The sequence below is a fragment of the Zophobas morio genome, unplaced genomic scaffold (assembly GCF_036711695.1).
Source record: "Zophobas morio isolate AGI-343-1 ecotype UQ-CSIRO unplaced genomic scaffold, CSIRO_AGI_Zmor_V1 ptg000019l, whole genome shotgun sequence".
Lineage (NCBI taxonomy): Eukaryota > Metazoa > Arthropoda > Insecta > Coleoptera > Tenebrionidae > Zophobas > Zophobas morio.
The window spans coordinates 1,411,293-1,427,968 of record NW_026972124.1 but is presented as its reverse complement, the minus strand read 5'-3'; the positions used below and the strand labels follow the sequence as shown (position 1 = coordinate 1,427,968).

Here is a 16,676-nt window from a genome sequence, read left to right as displayed (position 1 = left end):
ATATAATAGCTCGCTAAGGCTTAGAAAATTTTTAATGTAGGTGAATGTCGCGACCAGGTGTTTGGTGACAAAGTCAAAAAGTCCTTCATCTGTTATCCTTTTGACTCTATTCGTGTTTATTTTATTAGATAAGCAATGAAAGGAGAACATTTGCTTTAACTTCGCGAAACGTAGATTCAAGATTTCAGATTCCTTGTTTCTTAATTTTAGGGTAAAGCTGTACAGTTAGTTCACTTTTTATATGTTTGTTTCTTTATCTTTGGAACTATCGAACCGTTTGCTTCCAGTTATGAGTAAAAGTGATAGCTTTTGATAGCTTAGGTACAAAATCAGAAATATGATTGAATTTGTTAAACAAATAAACAAAAATAATTTCTTTGAAGTCATCTCTTAGCGGTGCGGTGTTGCTGCAAGCATTACGTGGGAGGCGCTTGTACATATATTACAAAATTTCTATTATTTATTCAGCCCAATTTAATTCCGTTTATGACAGCGCGGAGTATTTTCCGCTGTATAAATATTGCGTTTAATCGAAAAAACGCGAAAAACCCGCCCTTCTATACTGTGAAACTCACCAACAGCTTCTCTCTAGAGAGGTGTTTATCAAAGAGAATACGTCTTCCGTTAGACAATAAAATGAAATGTTTGCCTAATCAATAGAAAAGAAACGACGAAATTAGAAAAGAAATTCTATTATAAAAAAAAGGGGAATTTTCCTCCGCAGATATGAAAAAATTCCACGAGTGCAGTGATACTTTTCGATTTGTGAGAAAATTGCATAAGAGAAATCGACGCGCGATTATGTGGAAAAGCTGCTGCTCCAATAAGTTTGTATAGATGCATAAGAAAAATCGACCGGTAGTCGTATTGATTTTTAATAAGTCCCTGAAACTAGAATCGTGTTTAAATGTTTAAAGAACCTAAAGCATATTGTCGTGCGTAATAGATTTTTTTCGGGGTTTTCATAACGGGGCAGGGTCGGTTTAAAATAATTTTAGGCAACCATCAAAACGTATTTATATCGGGAATTAAGCGAAAATGTTCCCGTTTTTATATAGTATCTCATATTTGCTCGGGTAGATAAGGTGGATTTTTTCATTTGAAAACTTAGATATGAAAAGAAGAAAAATACGAAAGACCCGACTGGCTATTATCTCGAAGGAGCTGGGTGTAATCAAACTAAACGAGCAATGAAGTCACCAAGGCAAGGAAGGAGTAGTTGTTAGGCCGCAAAGCGTCGTATAAATGTTTCGACTAACTTGTTGATTATCAAACGGATGCACTATCTACGAAATCAATTGAACCCACTCACATTCACTCGAACGCAATTATTACAAAGTAGAGAGTTTTCTACATCTTCGTATAATTTGCTTTTATTCGAGGTGTGTAGCTTCTAAACAATTTGCGTTAGAGAAGAGTAGTTGGCTGACTGTAAATTAAACTTGAACAACGCGGCAAGTGCCGCCGCCGAGGCAATAACGGATAGGGTGGAGCTCTTGGCCATACGTTATTTTCGCGATTATTGTGGTTTTTATAGTGGTTAAACCCACTACACCGAATTCGGCAAGAAATATTTAAGCGGGAACTTCGTCGTCCACATTTTTTTAACACGTGCCACGGTCTACATTATTATAAGCTAATTTACAAAATATGTGCCATTTCTTACCTGCGCATGCTTTTATTATGCGTCGCTACACTTTTGTCTTCTGCCATTACGTAAGCACATTTGAAAATTCGTCATGTCACGTCAAATATCGCTTCTCGTAAAAATCTAAAGAAAAATTTTCTACGTTACCGGTTGTGAAAGTTGAAGGCGGGCCAGAAACAATACGAAGAATTTAGAAAAAACGCGAAAATTTTAAAATTGAGTGTATGTAGCTAGCGTTTTTTGAAGTCGCTAATATGCACATCTGGCCCAAAATTGCGCTTCATTACGCTCTGGAATTTTTTACACGCTTTAATGTAGCGATTAATTCGCTGTTGGCTTTCGTTAGGTTTTATAAAGAAAATATTTACTCGTTTAAGAGTTTAGTAGGTGGAGTTGCGGGAAGGATGACTGTATAATTAATAACACGTTCTAAATTGTTGAGAAAACAACCCCCGGTGTCGTTTCTAAATTCATGTAATAGAAAGATTTGATGTCGAAGAGAATCGAAAAGTTTCGTCGTCTTTTACCGGTTGCAAGTTTTTTAATAAAACTGGCGATCATTTAATATTTGGCGGGAAAATCAAGCACATTTTCCGTATAGCTTATGATTCGAAAAGTCACGAAAACGTAGTAAACTTTATCCATAAAATCTTCCGATTCAAATAAAAGCCTTTTTTATAACCTGTCTCTAATACATATTCTATATGAGTACGTGAAAGATTTTTCGATTTTTCCGGGAAAGCGTCCGAGGGAAAACGTTTCTTATTTATCACGATACCGAAACGGGAAAGTTTAATTTAATTAACTGTGCAGTTATTTCAGGGTGTTGTTGTGTGAGTATATTGGAACGGTTTACAAATGAGAATATGATAAGAACTAATTTAACTACGAACATTCCGTGTCACAACCGGATATCCAAGGCTTCACTCAAGTATGTTGATCATGTTGTTCTAATTAGTGTACACTGCCTCATATTTGCATGGAAACTAGGAAAATTAAGCAAGTAAAACACCTTCGCTCGTCTTTATTAGATTATTTTGTTCACTTATAATTTTAATAAGCTTAGAGAAATTGGGTTTACCTGTCGAGTGTGGCTCGAGCTGGCAAAAATAGTGCGATTATTTATGTTAGGTTTTTGCAATGTTCATTCGCGTAACGCACGAGGTAATCTGCTAAGATGGATGTTGGCTTATGCGCGTTACAAATCAGAGATTTATTACAGCATGAACGGTGATCGGTTGTCTGGGATTTACAGGTCAAGCCGGAAATCTTAAAATTTAAAACGCGTTAAAACCGCGTAATTTAATCTCGTTAAATGGACATATTTTGCAAAAATGCCGATTTAATTGAAAAACTTCACAAAGACTCCAGGTATTCAAATTTTATTTTTGACGAAGTTAATTATAACTTTAGAGACGGCGCACAATAATGGCCACAATTTGAGACCAAGATTATTTTAAAAGCGAGCCGCGATCGCTATCGTGGGAAAAAGTCTACTCATGAGCTGAGAAGTCGCGTTTATAAATCCGGAGCATTTGAAACTTATCGTACGTATGATAACAATTTCAAGTACGACCATGACAGCAATCTTGGAACGATTAACGCAGCAAATCCTGAGCTCAAATGGGCCCAGTCTTCGTCTTAGCGAAGATTAGATGGGGTAGGAAATAATGTAACTTATCTTAGATATTTACATTGCATGCCTAAATTAGAGCCTCAAGCACCTTGTTAATGGAGAGATATACTACTTATATTTAACGGGATTTCGTAATTTCCTTACATATACATAACTTATTTTAATGGGACAGTTTAATTCACCAATTACTTTGAATTATTGCTCTCAAATACTTTACATATATTTAATTTGCGCGCATCATTTTCAGATTTACCTTCATTCTGTAAATTTCAGCCGTACTCGGTTCACTCGATTAATTTAAATATTAAAATATATTCAATTAACATTTATAAATAACGCCGTTGTCAGATGCAGGAATTGAGTTTTATAACTCTATACTGCCATCCATGATTACGCTTTATTGATGTACATTCACTGTTTAATAGTAACTGTCATTTAGAAAAAACCTCTTGTCAGTAAAACAAATAATAGGATATATGCCAACATATAAATTCAGGTATTTATTTTAGGCAGTTGCGGTAATCGTAAATAATGCTCAAATTTTACTAAATTTACATTACAGTTCAACAAATCATGCAAATACAATTGCGAACTCGCTAAAATAATAGCATCGAAAAACATTCGGATTCATCAAATTTTTAGTCATGTAAATTTCACTAATTACATTTGCTCATTAGACGTTAAAATATCGGACATAACGCGAAGATTTATTTAACTAGAAATCAATTCAATCGCTCGTTTAAACGCGGCGTTTAATCGAAAACGTGATTAATTTTAAGAATTTTTTACATTTTGGTTCTGCTAAATATTACAAATTTTGACACTTGACTCCCAGTTGCCGGAATTCGCGAGCTTGTTTGTCTCTTAAACTCCAGAGAAAAACATAAAATCTGGTGAAACATCAAGAATGATCTCTAGAGATTTCCCTGGCGAGTTCACATTCTCTTGATTAGCTTACTTTTTATGCGCTTTTAATACTTTTAAAAATTGCTAAAATGTTTTATTCGACCCGGCGCCGCCACCATTTCGGATTAATAACGACTAAACGCCGCTTTTCAACAAGTAGCCAAATTTGTTACTTTAACCTCACATTATATCGTTGATATATTTCACCCCACATGCGGAATGCTCGAAAATCAGACTTCTTGTTATTTTTGGCATTCTTTACGGGAAAGTTTGCGCTTCATCTTTGCGTTTTTTTTATTTTCGCATAATCCGTCCGTCGTTTCTCGATGTTTGCTTCCTGTTTTCAATAGCACTTCATTTTATATTAATCGTCCCCTGCCAATTTCCTGTTTTAGTTGGACGGTTAATTTGTTGACTTAAAATTTTTAGCTAAACAATTACGGTTTCTTCGCATTCACTATTTCTGTGGATAATTACAATCTAAACAAACAACAGTAAGTAAACAAATTAATTAAAGTTCAATAAAGGAGGTTGTTAATTTAAGCTTAAGACATTAATCGAAGTAATAAGCTTTCTGTGCTTTGCTATACTAATGCGAGTTCGACGTGTATGAATACGGGGTTTAAATTAATATGTATATATGAATAATAAATTGGATCTTCACCAGAGGTAAATGAACAGAGCTTTGCACGATGTCATCCAAAACATTAATAACACTAATAGTAATAGTATAAGTGGTAAAAGCGTCTTCAGCGGGTGTGACTTTCTCGGAGGGAAAAAAGCATCGATTTTTGCCGTAAACGGTTTACGAGTGAAACAGCATTCCTCGCTTGGCAAAAAAATGGTAATATCGATAAAGTGTCTTGCACCTTAGAAATAAAAATAGCCACGGAAATTGTGTCTGGAACAATAAAAAGAAATTGAAGTATAGTATTGTTGACACGGCGTCATCGATATTGCCACTATAAAAATATTTGCTGTCATAAATTAGTTGTCAAATAAAGTTTTAGAAAATCTCACCTTATATGTGCCGAGATTTTCTACAACGCACGGTAAACTGGCGTCTCGTCCTAAGGCCACTGTGACGTTGGGGATGGGCTCTGCGAATCTAGGATCATCTGTCATGGCTGCAACAAAACGATAATTTACACAATCACGAAATGTAAATGAACCAGATTAAGCGTGCGTCTTTAGTAAATTTCCGGTAAACAATAGACCCTATAGAAAATAACTTCCAGTCTAGTAAGCAAGCTTGTTTTCTTTAAGTCTTAAATACTCTGCGACTTCCAAGCCGTCTGAAACTTGAACGTTAACGAAAAGTGGACAACTTTCCTTTCCTAACTCTTAGATATTTCGACCGATCGTCGACAAGTTCTTAATGCAATAATAAATAAAAAAAAATATCGTTGTGTTCCCGTCAATGAACGCACTACTCGAAAATTATTTATAAAGTGAGCACCTGAGATGGGATTACTGTGTAAGAACGAGGGTAAGCAGAGATTGTTTGCGAGGAGTTTCAAAGACCACGATGAGATTAAAATTTTAATTTTTGTTGAGCTTTATATAGTTTTAATAAAACTTTCGTAATGAAACTCTGAATTTATATAGTGTTTATCATGCAATAAATTTTAGAATTTGTCGATACAGGTGACGCAGCGAATAAAGTATTGTAACGTCTATAACAACTGTCGTTATGGGATAACAAATGAGAAAATTGTAACTGTCGGCGTTTCATTAGTCACAATGTCAAATTAATGTGCATTATACAAATAACGTGGAAGTAGATAGATGAATCTAGCAATAAATTTTTTAAGCTCGTAATTGAGCATAATTCGTCGAAAAGTTTGAAGAGTCGTAAAAATAAATTAGGCAAGCCTTTATTAAGGATTGATGAAACTAAAATGTCATTAAGGTAGGGGAGAATACAATATGGGTAGTACGAAGATGGAACTGCATTCGGGAGACATAGAGGTAAACCCCTCAAAGGAGATTACGGAATCGATTTCGTTCGAAGAGCGGAGAAAAAAGCAGTCCTTTCCCACTTTATGTGCTTGTTATTCTATCCTTTATATTTGAAGTGACCACTTAATGTGTTTTATGGTGCCAATATCAGATTGCTTGTATATAAATATAATATATGTTCATCCGACAATAAATATAACGCTTTTATTTCACCTTTATTCATAACTCTTAACGTTTACTATTATTTCTTAGATACAAGAACGATTACGTTCGAGAACTCGAACACAAACGAAGATGATGGATTATGCAAAAAAAAAAATATATGAGTTGCGAGAAACGAAGAAAAATGAGTAAGCCGTTTCGCATTCAGTGTACAAGTAACAGCAGTAATACACAAGATGCTTTAAATAATTATCCCTAATCATTCATACCGACTTTATAAATGGCTCTTGTCTCGCCTAATCGAAGCACGTTTAACTAAATAATATAATCTCGTCAGAAAAAAGGTGTTAAAAAACTATAAATCTCCCGATTTATCGCGAACCGAAGGGTTAACGCCTGCGTATCAATTCGCCGCTCGCCGAAAAAATTGAATTTCGCCACCAAGTCGAAATATTTTTCATCAGAGTAATTACGCATGTGAGTAAATCATCCCCTCGACGAAACTTAAACATAAACTGCTGCACCGTTGCCGATGTAACGTTGATTGAACGTTACCGGATTTGTACAAGTTGGTCCCTTAAAACGGATCATTTATCAGGGTATTTCTAGTGTGTTACGATCTATTTTGAGGCGCACGGAGGGGAAAAAGATTGACCAGGAAGGCTGTATACAGAATTATGTGTTTCTGCTCAGATACTGTTGTACACTAAATTAGCCAGTCCTCTCCTTGATTACGCCATCCATCAAAATCAACCACACGCGGGCATTACAAGCTTTAGTCATTTATGCTGGACCGCGTACGCTTTTCGTTAAATTATTGTCAGAATGTTATCGTTGCTATACTACGATCTTTCCAAATTTACATCGTTACGCTAATACGTCAATATTTAACTCCTTGATGCGTTAACATTAAAGATCACGCAACGCGGGCATTACCTGTAGGAGACCGATTGCTTAAACACAGGTGCTACGCTGCCAAGTCCCTCCTTATTGCTGTTAACTCCGACGATTTTTGTAACAATTTCATGGTAATTACAAACATTCGTTCACTTTAAACTGAGAAAAATGAAAATCTAATACTCATTTACGGAGCTTCGAAGTCGTGGCCTTCGCGTTTGCCAGATTTAAATCCATGCGATCTTGAACTCGTAACAGTTACATTTTGCCGTTGCAGAATCGCCTGAAACGGGTTAAAAATTCCGTCGTAAATGTTCGTTTAGTACGAAGCAGGACTTTGGCGTTCCTAGCCGTAGCTGCTCGTAAGTCCTGTGGCAAAATAATCTTTTCTGGTAAAATTTATACCTTCGGTCGTTATGAGCTCGAACGGCTTAATTAAAAATTTAAATTCGGTGTAGAAAATAAAAGTAGCAGGTAAGTTGATCTTTTGTTCAGTTACGTCACCCCGTATTCGTAGCGTGGACGTGTTTTAAGCGAAATATGGTGAATTAGCGTCACGGTTATTATTGCGCAGAACTAAACTCAAAAAGCGTGTATCCATTTAAGCATCCTTAATTTTAATATTTAATTTAGTTAAAGTAAATTTGTGTGGAGTGTCTCGTTGAAAAATGGTTGCGAAGTAGTTGTGTCCCGAGGCCATGCATTATGTAATAACGCATGCCGAGCGAGTAAATTTGCGCTTCAGATTCTTAATTTAAGCGTAGGCAAGACTAAGTGTAGACATTTTTATACTCGTGATAGCTGAGATAATTCTTGCGGGGTTATGTGGGTTGGGAAAGAAGAATGCATTTTATTGTTACAGAGAAAAGTACATATATTTCCTGAAGCTGCAGCGAAATCGCCTGGGAAGAAATAAATAAGTCTTTTGTGGAGAGTTTCGAGTAAAATATTTGCTATGATTCCCTTTTATGAATGTATTTGGGAGTTTTGGCGAATCATTTTCTCATTACGGTTATTATTTGTAACACTTGTGGGAAAGAATGAAAGACATTCTTTCGGGCACTAAGAAAAGAGAGTCTTGAGTAAATTGACCGATCTATACCTATATCAAAGCGTGGGGGATAGTCGGAGAATCTTCTCTCGATCGGAGGCCGGAAGTTAGCTGCTACAACTGCTTTTCCGACGTAAAGTACTTTCACGTATCGATTACATATTTATATTGGCAATACACTAAAAGGTATCGAGATGAAGGTATAAATTCCCGAAGATTTCGAAAACCTGGCACTGGCCCTATTTATAACCCATAAAATCACTATAAATTAAATATAAAAATATATCTTCTTTCCCGCGCACAAATTCATTATTAAATCCGTCACACAACGAAAATCGCTCCCTTTCAATTTTACCACTCTTCTTTCGATGCACATTTAAAATAGCGAAAAGTGAATTTTTAAAATGGGACATTGTTCGTCTAGCGTATTTGCGAGCTCACGCTCTGACAGGGGTCGGCCATAAATTGCAAATTTTTAGTTATGGGGGATTTTGTCAATAAAGTTCATCTACAAAAGTGTTATTTTAAAGAATGGATGGTTTCCCGAATTATTTGTGGTTGTGCAACCTCGTAGACGAAATTGAAAAATTCGAAAATAACAAATCGCCAGCAGAAAAATTATAAAACGCCGGCTTCACAGTCGGAATATTGATTAACAGCAAAATAGTTTGATTACCCATTTTTCGAACCTTTTTAAATTGCCGGACGCTCGCCATTTGGGACGACCAAAATAATCGCCAGCCGGAAAGTATGAAACATTTTATGTCAAAAAAAAACAAAACAAAAATTGTTTCTGCATTTTACACACTTATGTACTTAGTGATCTTTTTTATTTTTTATTTTCAACGCGCAATGCAGATATATCTGGCAGATATTGTGACGTCAGCGAAGTGTGCAGATGGCGTCTCGTGGTTGTGTTGATAATCCAGACATAATTTGTTAAACACAGGAAAAATAGTAACAATGTTTAGATAAATTATTGTTTATTATAGTCTTATGTATGTAGTTAGAATGGTAGGTTTTTGCGTATTGTCTCTTTTCCGGCGCATCCGCCACATGGCGGCTCCTCTTTCTAGTGTGCATCTGTTTCGTTGTCTTTTTAAAGTGGCCGAATCTTCCTTTTTTATGTTCTAGGACGTGTGAAATAAAAGTGTTCGCGGTGGAAGGATTTGCGAATATTTTTCAAAACGTATAATAGAGCAATATCGTATTGCTTTATTTTCGTGTTTGTCTGCCGGTCGTAAAAATATGTAATTTGTGCACGGATGTACGTTTTCGTGCGAAAATGTTTCTTTCTCTGTTTTAATTGTAGCGTCACGGCTCAGGTCTGTTTGTTAATGTTAATCTATGTAAGCCCATTATATTTTGCAGGGGGTAAAAGTAAAAGTAATTGGTGTGTTAAAGTTAAGGGTAGTGAGTAGGGTTATGTAGCTAGAGCGTTCCTGTGAAATAGAGCAGGATCAGTTACTAGCTCAGCGTAATTTAACACAGTGTCATATCGCTGGGGCGTAAATGTATCTCCACTACTTGTCAGAAATTTACAACCGGATTTTCGGGAGATCGTTTTTGTGATTTTATACCATCCTTTTCCATTCTACTAGAATTGAGTAAAGGATTCCGCAATTTAATCGCTTCATCTAATTTATTGTATTAATAGCTTTCGGTAGTTAAGAAAAGAAGTGAATGAATGCATTAGCGCGTTAGTTTATTATTAGAGCGCGGAAATTCTATTACCGAAGATAATAGTTTTCCTAGAGAAAGAAAAAAATCATTTAGTAGAAGCTTCATATTATCTGAAAATTGATCGTTCGATTTTACACATTAAATGATTAATGATTTTGTTAAATTGATTTCGGTTTTGTTTTTTGTTGAAAGGGAGGGACTGTTGTTCTAAATCGCTAGATGAAGGGTAAAAGTATACTGTAACTTTATCGAATTGCATTATTTCTTTTCAAGAAACCTCGTGACATGTTTGAATAGCTATTTTATGTGAGGGAATTTGCATTTTACCCTGACTTGGCGATTTTACGCACGGTTGGTTTATTACTATAGCCGAATTGAATATAAAACGAATGTATACGCGTTTAAGAACATATTTATTATTTTCTATTTTGATACATGGCGTGCGCGTCGAGGGGTAGGTAACGTTGTCTGCTGATTCAATATATTTATTACGCTAGGACGTAACCTATTTTTCTTCTGAAACTCGAACAAAAAAAGGGATTCACCTATTTATTCCAGTAGAATAGATCTTTACCCTGTAAGAGGTTTCATGCAAAGTTTACAGAGAGGCGGGCGACGACCGGTACAGAAATGTGCACTCATGAGGAACACGATGAATGACGGAGACCGCTTACATCACAACTCCCGATCAGCGAGGGATCGATGTATATAGTCTTCTAAGTTTTCTGCCCTCTGGGGTCTTGTGCGCCGAATTCTTTTACTGCCACCGCGTTTCGACTGTAATTGATAACGCCTCTCTATTACCAAACTAAATTAACGCCCACCCACCTCATAACACTACTCGGTTTTATGGAGCAGTTGCACAGACAATGTCGCACTTTTACAACGAGCGCATGATCATGTTATTATGACATTCAGACCATAAAATCCCGGCGTTTTCACCTCGCCTAAAGAAAAAACGACACCTTCTTTAATACAAATTGACTAATAAAACTACAATTTTAGTACCAAAAACTCAAAAATGGACTCCAAGATGGTCGACGGGTCATTTTTTAGTTCAAGTTCACGTGCTACGTATAGCCCCGTTCTAATGCCTCGAAAACACTGCACTAAGCAAAAATACGAGCAAATAATAAATTGTGCGTAAACCAATTTTTTTTTTCAATGCGAAGCGATTTCAATGAGTACCCTTCGCACTTCCAAAACTTGGAAGATTAAAAAAAATAATCTCATCTCGTCAACTTTTGAACGCCCATACTTGCTTAATTCCGGCCAATTACTTTTCAGGGCAAACAGGAAATATTATCAGGAAAGTTTTCCACTTAAGTTGATTAATTGGTCTTTAACCTGCATGAACGATGCTTTGTAAAAATATATGGATGAATTGAACAACAAAGTAATAATTGCATTTATAATCCACATTTATATTTAAAGTTTGTTCCGCGAGCGAAATTAGCTCTAAATGGTTCCAACAACAAGGAGATAAGCTCCAAGTTGAAACGTTATTTATCCACACAACAAGGGCAAAAAAAGGAGAAAATTAGATGAAACAAAAAAGAATAAAGTGGGGAGGGCGAAGGGCGAGTCGACGTTGTATTATGACGACTTCCCAAATCTCGATTTGGTTAAGATGGATTGCTATTAAAAATTGCTTTGTGAGGATGTTATCAAATTTTCTCTTATACAAGAAGGCTGATAATAATTACGATAATCAAGTAAAGGATAATTGTTTTAACAGGCGTTAATTAAGTACTAAATTCTGACATTCATTAGGGCCAGAAACTGGTAGGATTATGAACTTGACAATGAACAAACTCAATTTGCGGGGAAAAGTTTTTCACGTTTGATTATTTTATCGATTTAATATTTGCGGCGATTTTGATGCTTTCATTAAAAGAAATAATTTTAATTAAGAGACGAGTTTATTCAGTATTATGCTTGAATAAACCAATGACAGAGATTACTTCTAGAGATTGAAAACCAATTTCTAAAAGCCTCGATAATTAATGTTGCATCTGTATTTGATACAAAACATAATAGTACGAACGAAGGGAAGAAAAAGGTTGTTGGCGCAATTATTAAAGCAATTATTAAAACAGATGTGGGTTATTGACTAAACAAACAGTGCAACTAAAACGTTCCCGGCATTGTTATTATGCGTTATGCTCTACATTAAACCTGGTAAACATATGCGGTAGACAACGCGATTTACTTGTATTTCATTTGCGCCTTGTCGGAGGTGCGAGATTCCGCTGATTCAGCACTGTCAAAATACGTCAACTCGGCGAAGTCAACTTTCGACGAAACATTCTTGTTAACGATAAAGCACAATTATAAAACAAATATCCATCATTGAGTAAATAAACAGTACAAGTAGCATTGTTATGCCTGCGCCAGTAAAGTTGATAAACATTGGTGGGAGGCAATATGATTTATTTATATTTTCACGGATGCTAGAAAAACATGTTTATATGTTGTCTGACGAAATCGTACCTCAATCTGCGAAGATGACATCAATTATGGAAAAAGTAATAAGTTGTTGTGGATATTTTTTTCCAGATAAAACCGGTAAAACCGGTTGCGACGAAGATAAAACCAGTTTTAAGTAATTGTTGGAAATTCACGACATGCGTCTTTGTATGAAGTTTTGTGAGTAATTACGGTTTGCGAAGTGTTAAAACGGCGGGTTCTGAATAATTGGATTTATTAATTTTGTATCGAGTGGGTAAGCTTTGGTAGTTGCAAACAGAGCGGCACTCAAATAAACAGGCGATTCGTATGACGGTTTATGCGTTGTGCAATAATTAATAATTTGTACAGTTATTATTGTTATTATAATGGAATATACAACTATGATTGTCAACGCAGAGTTGGGGTTCTATAGAAATCACAATCGATGAATGGTTGGCTTATTGAACTGTAAATATATTCAATGAACGTATAGATGTGTTGATAGAGCGATAATGTATTAGCGTAGATAGAGTTACATAAATCTATATTATGTTGATGGTAGCGATAGAAAATACATTTAAAGATGTCTGAGACATCGTAAGCTCAAGATGGCAGAAATAACATCGAGGTCCCCGTCATCGATAGCAGCTCCTGTCTTCTACTGTATGATATATCGTTCCTCTGTCTAATATTCTCAAGAAGGGGGTACGGCCTTTGCTGTTTTACACATGTCTTTACCCGACCATAACTTATACAGTGACACGTCACGATCAACCGACAGTACGCCGAGATAGTAAGAATAAAAAATAGGAAATGCAAGAAGTGCATGACTTGTCAAATTGTCTAGTACATCCGGAAAATTAATTGCTAATAAGGAATGGAGCTGTAGGATTCTTTAAAAAGCTCGAATCATTAATGATTTAATTTCTTTTTTGCTTCCTTTAGACGAGGAAATTATCGATCTTTTTATTGTAAGCTGATTGATAACGCAGCTTTAAGCTTTTAATGGACCTTTTCACTTTCAAGTATTTCAAGACAACTTTTAGCTGATTTAAATCTTTTAAAAATTTCTCCGCCACTTGTTTTAAAGCGTGTGTTTAAAACAAAAAAACTTCGGCGGCGCGTCTTTTTAACGTTTTTTCGAATACATTTCAAAACGGTCTAATCAAAACTAGTTCGTGACTAGTCTAAATAAATAATTAGTATTAGCGCTCAATTGGAATTTGATCTTTGATAAAATATGCTTTATGGCAAAATAAGAAAAAGTTTTTTTATTCTCGATTTGCAGACCTCTGGCCCTGTCCCTACGTCGCTCGCACGCACAACCTGTCATAATAACTTTACACAGGCTCCTCCACCTTTAAACATTATTTATTTGAAACGTTCATGTTAGGGATTAGGGTAGTATTAAAGCAACTGTAATACGTCTTCCTTTCCCAAGTACGTCCCAACTTCTAATGCTTGCTCATTGGAGAACGATTGTTTTACATAACTAAATCGAAAATATATTACACATAACGAAAATTGCCCCGCAATCGCTTACTCTTATAATTAATTTCCCCCCGCATAAATCATTCCTCGATTAAAATTTACACCAAATTTATTAAACTATTTTTATCGAACACCTACTTTACTTCGACACCCTCCTACACCACCGCGTCCCGAAAATCCTCAATTTTGTATATCTATTTCCATTATTGAACCGATATCGATCCAAACCGCTAGAAAATTTAACGTTTTCTGCAAAGACTCGTCGAGAATTTGAATTCTTAATTTAGGTTCTGTTCAAGCAGTGATTAAAGTAGTAAAACCTTTAAGAATCAGAACCTCTTCTTTCCATTTTCTCGTTTTCTTACGCACGGTTTACCTGCTATTTTAACCGTTTTGTGACCAATAACAGTAACCCACCAGACCTCGTTGCACACTAACTTTGAACAGATGTAATCTCTGGGCTTCCGAATGTCTAGAAAATAATTAAATTAATGGAAAATCAAAGAAAGAAACGACACATTTCTTTGCGGCTGGCTAGACATATTTTGGAAACACGAAGACTTGAAATATTCAGGCAGAAGTCGACAATTCCGGTGCTTTATCACACGAAACAATCGAGGAAAGTTTTGTTCCTATATATGTTAAAAGGTTGTATAATACGTTCACAATTCTTTTTGTTGAAATGTTAAAAAAAAACTTTAATAAGCCGACTTAGCCGCATCAAGTTACGGCGAGTCAGCAAGCTCCAATTACACTAACTTAGCAATGTCAATGACAAAAGTCATACTTCTTCGCATCCATTGCATTGAAATAGTAGCACAAATAATGCTTTCTTTGCCTGTACAAACGTCGAACCTGCGTTTCGAGTTACGCTGCCAATTTGATAAATATCGATGTTTCGTTTTGTTGCGATTAAAAGAAAATGTTTTATTTGAAGCACCATCAATTACCGGAGTACGAACGATGCATCTAATACCGGGGCACGATTACGGAGTCGCATTAACGACGGTTCTATTATGTCTCGTACGGAATATTGTATTTTGCATGAGTAAACTGCGACGTGTTGTGGTTGCAACTCTCCGAGGTACGGAGTGACTTAGGGAAAATTAGATCTTGGCGACTTTCTCTGCTACGTTGTTGCTGTATCTCTCTACTTCCTTTATTTCCGACTCAATTCATATATTGCATCTACTCTAAAAGTGCATAAAGCAAGAAGGAGTTTTCATCGAGATGTATCGCAAAGGTTGGAAGTTATTAAGATCGAACAGCATAAGTAATCAGGTTATATCGATTCCTCCGTGTCACCGAAAATAAATAAAACCGCAGAGAAGTATTGATACAAATCTGTTCAATATGGTGCCAATTACTTTTCTTTCTTCTAACTTTCTGATGGCTTTTCTGACCGCACTTCGAAAGTACAGTTACGTAAAACATCTTAAAGTACGCGAAACGAGATTTTCATGTATTACGAAGCTAAAACAATTTATGGCGTTAGGTAGTAGTCTTAACTCCACATGGACAACACGCCACTACTTAATGCTCCACGGTCAGACCGATAACATGTTTAATAAAAATCGCCACTTCGCCAAAACCGAGTTCGCCAAAGATAATCGCGACAGGATTCAGATGCCGTTCATTTTTCAATATTCTCTTAGAAAGCACAGCGGCGGCTCGTAGAAATTTCCACAAGGTCATTAATAAACGTCAAACTGCGACACCGTAATGACAGAGTAAACGAAAATATAGTGCAGTTTTGATGCATAAGCAAATTAGGTGAACATTTACGAATGACGTTCGAACCTAATAAAGAGGGCGACGTCCATTTTAGAAAATGACGGTTCTTGCAGCTGCGAGAATCAATAGTCGTTGACTTACGATTGCCGCTCGCATGTTGCACTGTAATCAGGAGGATGACCTTAAAAACACTGACTGCACAATTTCGAGGGTCTGAAAGTGAGCTCGTTTGTGGTTGTGTGACGTCACGGCATTTAAATATAGAAGAATCTGAAGTAACGAAGCATACTTGAGTGTTTTTAAAATCATTATCGATCGTCTACATGTTAAGATGAATTTATAAATACGACAACTCTATGAAAATAAAGTGCCATTGAGATTCACGCAGAAAAACTCTCAAATTATGTTATATGAGCCTTTTCTCATTCCGAAGCGCTTACACTTGCAAATAACGGCAATTAAATCATTACTCGGACGTGCCGTAAAATTTAATCCTCTCCCTTCACGTTCAACTCATCGCATTTAAAAATCTCTAATATTTTGTTGACCGTTCTATTTGGCCGTTCTTTGAGCGATTTAATTTAAGTAAAACTTGGCAAGTATTAGTTTTGTTAGTTTTCGTTAAAAATAATGAATTTTTCGAGACACAAACTAGGAAGCAGATCCGTGTTGTTGCTCATTTTGTAAAATGATTAATAATAAAGTTCGCGTTGTATCCGGAAAATTAGAAATTCCAAAAACAAACAAAACGCAGGTATAGGTAAATTTTCGCCTATTGATTTCGTTAGTAGTATACCGCAGTATCTGAGCAACATGTTAGCGGATTATAATTGGTCAACATTGACTCGTATTGTCATAAAACCACAATGCTGATCTCAAAACACAACGTTGCTGTTTTGTAATACGAGTTAGTTCATTGTTATTCGTTGGCCGTCTTTTGGAAGAGTCGAGAGAAGAGAAGTATCTGTTACGCTGATTCAATAGAGTCAAATTTCGTCGACTTAGCCGCATTAAGTTTAGCCGATTCAGTAGCGTCAAATTACGTAGATTTGGGC

General features: G+C 36.0%; 1 protein-coding gene across 2 annotated transcripts in view; it reads right to left on the bottom strand.

The window, feature by feature from the left end:
* The window catches only part of LOC135131230 (lachesin-like), a 98,743-nt gene that overhangs the window by 49,639 nt on the left and 32,428 nt on the right, over positions 1-16,676 (bottom strand). For both annotated transcript variants that reach the window (XM_064058853.1, XM_064058854.1), the window contains exon 2: positions 5,211-5,317. In XM_064058853.1, coding sequence (XP_063914923.1) covers positions 5,211-5,317 — 107 coding nt within the window. The remainder of the gene's footprint in view (positions 1-5,210; positions 5,318-16,676) is intronic.